Source organism: Macadamia integrifolia, chromosome 3 (genome assembly GCF_013358625.1).
Source record: "Macadamia integrifolia cultivar HAES 741 chromosome 3, SCU_Mint_v3, whole genome shotgun sequence".
Classification (NCBI taxonomy): Eukaryota; Viridiplantae; Streptophyta; class Magnoliopsida; order Proteales; family Proteaceae; genus Macadamia; species Macadamia integrifolia.
This window is the reverse complement of record NC_056559.1, coordinates 23,495,176-23,502,464: the sequence shown is the minus strand read 5'-3', so window position 1 is coordinate 23,502,464 and position 7,289 is coordinate 23,495,176. Positions and strand designations below refer to the sequence as shown.

The 7,289-nt window shown below is 40.4% G+C and overlaps 1 protein-coding gene and 1 pseudogene across 4 annotated transcripts; one reads left to right on the top strand and one right to left on the bottom strand.

Moving 5' to 3' along the window:
- The first annotated feature begins 627 nt into the window (after window positions 1–627).
- On the top strand, window positions 628–1,866 carry LOC122074865. Of its 4 annotated transcripts, XM_042639843.1 has the most exons (3): window positions 628–896; window positions 1,102–1,389; window positions 1,689–1,866. In XM_042639843.1, the coding sequence occupies exons 1-3, from the start codon at window positions 788–790 to the stop codon at window positions 1,781–1,783; spliced, it is 492 nt and encodes a 163-aa protein (XP_042495777.1). In that variant the 5' UTR covers window positions 628–787; the 3' UTR covers window positions 1,784–1,866. The 4 variants fall into 4 exon arrangements, with proteins under 4 accessions (XP_042495777.1, XP_042495776.1, XP_042495775.1 ...); XM_042639842.1 differs by having other exon boundaries at window positions 628–818; window positions 1,102–1,866; XM_042639841.1 differs by having other exon boundaries at window positions 628–890; window positions 1,102–1,866.
- A 712-nt stretch (window positions 1,867–2,578) lies between these two features.
- LOC122073366 lies at window positions 2,579–7,234 on the bottom strand (annotated as a pseudogene).
- Window positions 7,235–7,289: the final 55 nt, after the last annotated feature.

Genomic DNA, 7,289 nt, shown 5'->3' with positions numbered 1-7,289 from the left:
AATAGGGTAGGACTCTGTTAACATATGTGAGTAATGGACTGAAAGTCTATTATCACATGTGAGAGTCTTATTCCCACTCTGCTGTCTCATGAGGTAGTCTTGGACTGTAAGTCAGTCTCTAGAGTTTGTGCTCACTGAAAATGCCTACAATGTAGGAAAGGTTATTAAGTGTGAATATGACTCTAGAGGTTGAGTTCGAGTGAGACGTTAACTGTCCTGATAAAATAGGACCAGAACATAGAAAGCCTTAAGCCTCCCATCCCACCTAACCAAATGAGGTGGGGTGCAATGCCAAAGTACTTCTACTTCCCTTTTCCATTCTTGTATGTGACAACATTTACGCATATGGCCCACATGTCAGATAATTCCACTTCATAAATCGTTCTAATTAAATGGAGTGCGAAAAGTTAAATGCCACATCAGGTAACAACAATTATGGCAACAAATAACCTTATTTTGATGGTCTGAATCAATATCATATTGGTTTCGATGGAATTCTAGCCCATGCAAGATGATGGAATCATTTGAATCATTCGATGCATATTTAAAGAGTTCTAGCTCATTCTAGTTTGGATTCATTTTGAAACACTCGATGCACATTTTAAAGAATTCTAACCTATGTAAGTTGATGGTTATGTGAAGTATTTTAAAAACACAAGAATCTAGTGATGGAATTGGTTTTCCTCTTTTCTCCACCTCTGTGCGTGTAATCCCATCTCCGGCTTTGTGTGTGTAACTCTTCCCTTTTTCTCCTCATTGTGAGTGATTTCTTCATCAGGTCTTTGCCATGATCCTTGGTAGTCCTTCAGCCAGCAATGGTGAGGATGCTAACGATGTCGATGACGATGATGCTGACATCCCTAGCCGCAAGCAGTTTCTGTGCATCGTTGGTTTTGGTCCTTTGCTTTTCCAACAGTTCTTTATTAAAATTCAACCTCTTTGTTAAAAAAGATATTTATTGTGGTTTTGTTCTTTTTTACAACTTGCATCACAAGAAGAATCATTGTTACGAGGCACCTCACTTTCTTTCTAAAGCAAATTCAAATGGTTTTTTTTTTTCCTTTCCCATGGAGTACTACTTATGGTTTTGTTTTTCGTCAGAGGACACACTGGTTAAAGACACAGAAGCTGAGAACTTGCCGATCCTGCAACAATCGGTTGGGTCAGAGCCCATGGCAGAGCTATTCGCTTTGAACATTTCGCTCATGGTGAAGAAGGTTCTCCAAGCGGCGACCTGTGTGGAAGTCCATCACTTGGAGGCGACATGGCAAGGTAGCGAAGTAGCTACAGACCTCAACCCAAGGGCCTTAGTGGGCAGCGCAAGAGGGCTCACAAACAAGGAAGTTGGTGCGATGCTGGAAGACGCAATGTTCGTGGAGACGATGACAGGTAATGGCGCGACCTTATCCAGAAAAGATCACGTATTCCACCACACAGACATTCTGGAACATGTGAACCATACCATACATGATGTCTCCCATCACTCCACTTGGGGTCCTATGTATGCCATGCCCCCTACTGCCATGGGGCCATGCCCCATTTTGTTTTTTTTTTTTTATTATTCTCTCTAAGACATGTGTCATGTCTTAAAAGAATCCATTGTCTTGTAAGGTGTGTATATGCATGGGACGTGGCATACCTTACCAGTGTGGCTTCTTTTAAAATAGCTCCTATATGTTTGTTGGTAGGAGTCCGCAAAATGGTCATTTGGACCACGGCGACGGTGCAACTAGAGAAGATCGTTACATGCTTCAGGCTACATGCAAATTGTGACACTCCTTAGCTTTCTATCATTATGCCAGCTATTTGTTCAGTATAAGTATGGGTTATCAATGAAGTTTGTCTGGCATGCCTGACTATAATATCTATATGAAGTTGATATGCTGTTCTTTTTCATCAAGTCGATCATTCTCATGCCCGGAATGGTGTGCTCCGTTAGTTGGGCTTTCGACTCTTTTTCTAGGGTTATTGGCTTTGTCCATTCCCCACTCCAATTGGTCTTGTCAATGACATGTATCACATGCCCATATGTCATTCCTTGGTTTATGAATCTGGTTATGTTTGAAACCTTGTGTAACACATGTTTTTTGTTTCCATGGCTTTGGTTATTTTGTATTGAAATTTTATATATCCCTTCATTTTTAATTGAATGAAATTCTGTTAAAAAAAAAAAAAGACTTTGTCTGATAAGTTTCCCACTCCAAATTATGCATAAAGATTTTGAAATTTTGAGGAAAAGTTCCTCATTCTCCCACCCTGTATTTACTTTTCCCCTTTTTTTCCATCAAACAAACTGGGCCAGAAAAGACGCAATTCAACCATTAATTCACAGCATTAATTGGGTGCTTGACTTTCACAACTTTTTAGTAGTTAAAGTGGTAGTCTAACCACGACTGTGGATCAGGTTCCCATATGAGAGCCATTCTCATATGATCTCATCCACACGGATGGAATCCACAAAAGGGTTTTTCTTGGGTGGATTCTATCTGTGTGGATCAGTCCCGTACAAATACCTGATCCGCTCTCTCTAACCACTACTATCAAGATAATCAAGAACAGTACAAGTAAAGTCGCTCACTGACAACAACTGTTTTTTCATTCATATTAACCATCGGATAACATAAAACATAAATAACTACATTAAATATTTGTAGCTTTTTATACAGATCTATTGTTACCATCGCTTTGAGTTTACTTTATTAATTTAATTTAATTAACGGTCGAGCAGTTGTAGGGTACCCTTATTTTCACCTATAGAGGATAAGACAGTGGCTGCAATATGTTTCGAAGACCTGCCTCTTCCATTTGCTCTGCCTGAGATCCATGCTCGATGTATCTATCTGGAAGTGTCATTATCCTCATCTACACAACCAAAACAAAAAGCTTCCAAATTTTAGTTACACTAGTGATTACAAAGCTTGAATATGTCTTATATTTAAATCAACATCTATACTAGCTCAGTAAGAAATGTAGCTTCTGAATGTGAATTAATATATTTAACAAAAAAAAAAAAGAATGTGAATTAATACCTTTAGATTTCCATCTAGAAGTCCATTCAAGATCATGAAATGAGAGACATGAGAGCTGAAACCCCCTACAGATCCTTCTTCGACGACAATTAGAACTTCATGCTCTTGAGCAAGCCTTCTGATCATATTTCCATCAAGAGGTTTGCAGAACCTTGCATCAGCAACAGTCACTGAAATGCCAAACCCTTGAAGAAGTTCTGCTGCTGCCATACAATTTTGTACTATTGTTCCATAACCCAAAATAGCCACCTTATTCCCTTCCTTTAGTACCTTTCCCTTACCAACCTGTTTTCATATATATTTGATTTAAGTTAATTTCTCTAATTACTAACAAAGCTTAACTCTGCTTAAAACTGCCTCATAGGAGTATAATTAGATAAATATTGAAGTACCTCCATAGGGGTACCCTTGTTGTTTGTTGGAAGAATGGCACCAATGCCATTTCCTCTTGGATATCTGAAGCAACTAGGTCGATCATCAGTGGCTACAGCAGTGGCAATCATGTTCATTAGCTCTGTTTCATTAGAAGGTGCCATTACAACCATGTTGGGTAAGCATGCCATGAAAGTTGTATCAAAGGCTCCCCAATGAGTTGGACCATCTGCACCCACAAGGCCAGCCCTGTCTATTGCAAATCTAACTGGAAGCTTCTGAAGATCAACATCATGAACTACCTGTACCACCACCACAAATTCTACAATTAGCTATTTTATGTAAATGCAAGGCAAAGCGAGGGTAGTAATTGTTGGACTCGGGTAGAACTCATCCTCAAAAGCTAGCCGCTAAGGAGAGGGTGCCTAAGTCCTTCTATGCGTCTGAATCTATATATTCACATCCGATGTGAGATAATTGCTTTTATGTGAAACCCCAACAGTCATTAATATTCACCTGGTCATAACCTCTTTGTAGGAAAGAAGAGTATATTGCACAAAAAGGTTTGAGACCCTCAGTAGCCAAACCAGCAGCAAATGTAACTGCATGTTGCTCAGCAATTCCAACATCGAAACAACGATCAGGGAAGCACTTTTGAAATAGATTAAGCCCTGTTCCTCCTCCCATTGCAGCATGGATAGCTACAATTTTGTCATCTTTCTCTGCTTCTGCAATTAGAGATTGTGCAAAGTACTGTGTGTATGAAAGTGATGTGCTCCCTTTGGGCTTCAATTGCTTCCCGGATTTGGGGTCAAATTTCACTACACCTGTGAAGAAAACCAGATGGGTTTTAGCAAAAAGAAACTTACATTAAGAGATTTGTATATACAGAAAGCTAGCCATGGAATGGCATACCATGCATCTTATCAGATGCAGCCTCTGCTGGAGCATAGCCTTTCCCTTTCTCGGTTATGATATGGATAAGGACAGGACCTTGTGCTGGCATGGCTTTCACCTTCTTTAAGATGTAAACAAGGTCTTCCACACTGTGGCCATCCACAGGACCAATATAATAGAGTCCTAGGTCTTCAAACAAGGAAGCCCATGAGCCTCCCAACATATCCCTGGAATATGAGTCAATCTTCGCTGCAATTTCTGATGCCTTTCCTCCAACTTGTCTTGTTAAGCTCTGTCATGGATGGAAACATCATATCAGATTGGCCTAAAGTTGAAGCATAAAATTTTTGTCTATATCCTTTCCCCTTGTGGTCACCTCCCCACATGGGATCTCACTATCAATGGGTTATAGACCACGAGTCAATGGTGCATTAATTTCTCTTACTCGTGATCAAGATACCTCTTGAGTAGTGGGTTATCATGTGGGGAGGGTAACTTCTATGCCCACATGGGGAGCTGATTCAGACCTGTTTTCTTAAGGAGGAACTAGGACTAAGATCAACTGTAATTGCCAAGGAGTGGGCTTGGGCCTAGGAAGATCAAACCAAAGAAATCTATAAAAGAAATAGATGGTTCCCAATCAGGCCCAACAACATATGAGCTTATTAGCCTGATTGCCTGAGAGAGAGGGAGGGAAGTTGAATTAGTGACTTACCTTTCCTACTTCACGAAGCTGCCGGAACTTCCTACTAGAGTGGAGCTTTGATAAGGCTTTGCTCAGAGCTCCGACGGGCTTCGCAGGACCATCAATGGTAGCAGTTGGAAGTGAAACTTGCTTATTGTCATTTAAGATGATGATGAGATTTGAATCAAGATAACCAGAATTATTCATTGCCTCAAATGCCTGTCCTGCGGTCATGGCTCCATCTCCGATTACGGCAATTACATGATTATCCTTGCCTTGTAGGTCTCTTGCAACAGCCATCCCTTTCAAGAGAGAACAAAAAATGTTTTAGAACAATATCAACTGATATGATATAAGAAGAACAAAGAGTTTATGAGCTCCTTTCATGATATCTCTAGGCCCAAAATATGTCTTCAGGTTGGGCTTTACCCACAAGCCCATAGAAGAGGCCCTTAATCATTTGAACCAATGAGGGTTCGGTTTAAAACAAACTGGTCATAGTCTATTTTATTGACCACTTTGGGTTGACTCATTGACCAGGTTCATGGATTATAAATAAACTGATCTCATTGAGACCCAGTAGCTATTGTATTGGGTAATGCCAAAGCCACCATTAGGTGCTTCTGCAGTAAACCCTTTTAGTTCAGAGAAAATGGTAAGAATCCCAAACAAAAAGGGCAAAAGGGTCTTTGAGCCGCTGGGTTAGAGTACACTAATAGCTTGGTCTATCTATCTCTTTCTCGAGTTTGGATCAGGTTCTTATACGAGAATCATTCACGTAAAGTTTTTGATCCACACTTGGACTCCACTTAATCCCTCTCTTCTTTTAATTGATTTTATTTTGAGTGGAGTCCAAGTGTGGATCAAGCATCTTACGAGAAAGGACATGATTCGGACTCCTTTTTCTCATATGAACGTCTGAATTCTCTTCCCACTTGAAATCTCATCGTTCATGGAGAATCAGACCACAAATCAATGGTCCATTAATTGTTCTGACTCGTGATGTGAATATCCCTTACACGGTGGGATCTTATATGAGGAGGGTAATAGCTCCTCTCCCCATTTGGAGAGCTGACACGGACTCGTGGCCTCTATGTATGATACCCTTTTGTCGATATGTCTCTTTCTCAAAGAACCCTCATCTAAACAGAAAATTCTTCATTAATTGTAATAATTTACTATACTGCCCTTGAAACTCTTCTTAAACTATGAGGTTACCATAAAAAAAGTTTCATTTATTTCCAAGTACCCCATTAAAAGTGGCCAGCTCTTACCTAAGGCAGCTGAGATACTGGTAGAACTGTGGCCAGTTCCAAAAGCATCATGAACACTCTCATCCCTCTTAGGGAAGCCTGAAAGTCCACAGCTCTGCCTGATCGTATGCATTTTGGATCTCCTACCAGTCAATATCTTATGTGGATATGCCTGCAAGAACCCACTTCCCATTAACAAAAATTTCATCTGAAATCTACTTTCATGAAATCAGTATATATTGATCAATTTCCAAGAACAGAAAATTACCTGATGCCCAACATCCCAAATGATCTTATCTTTTGGGGTATTGAATACATGGTGAAGTGTAACAGTCAGCTCCACCACTCCAAGACTTGAACTTAGGTGCCCACCGGTTTTTGACACCGAGAACACAATCTCTTCCCGGAGCTCATCGGCTAACATCTCAAGTTCCTTGACAGATAGATTTTTCATATGAATTGGGTAATTAATTGTGTCCAAGATAGGAGTGGAAGGCTTCTGTCCTGAGTAATTCAAAGCCCTCACAGCCTCCTGCCTCTGCTTTTGCTGCCTTTCGTTGTTCTCACTCCCACTTTTTGAATTATTATTATTGTCCATGGAACCCATCACCCTGCAAAACTGGACCATAGAGAAATGGACAGTCAGTGGTGAAGCTTTTCATGAATGAGGCTAAGCCAGATGACCCACTGGTTGAACCGATTGGTCCAAACCATGTTTAGAAGCTTGGCCTAACTAACTAACCTTGTTTATCTATAAAATTAAGTGGAAGTAAAGGGAAAATGAAAGTAAAGGGAAAACTACCATGGGCTTGTGTTGCCGACGAGAATTAGCGGCGACAGCGAACTGCTTCGAGGATGAATCAGCCAGAAAATTAAAGGATGGGAGCACACTCTTCGTGTGCAGACCACCACAAGAAGCCATGACAGCTGATGATGAAGAGTTTTCTGAGGAAGATAAGAAGTGCTGGACTATAGAAGCAGGAAAAAATATTGGAGATGTTGCCTTGTAAGAGTGTGAAGGGTTTCTTATATAGGAATTTGTTGGTACTGTGG

Excerpts from the sequence above, each read along its gene's own strand:
- LOC122074865 (XM_042639840.1), top strand. The coding sequence starts at position 788 with ATGATCCTTGGTAGTCCTTCAGCCAGCAATGGTGAGGATGCTAACGAT. Across the intron at positions 897-1,101 it reads TCTGTGCATCGTTGGTTTTG|AGGACACACTGGTTAAAGAC; the intron begins GTCCTTTGCTTT and ends GTTTTTCGTCAG.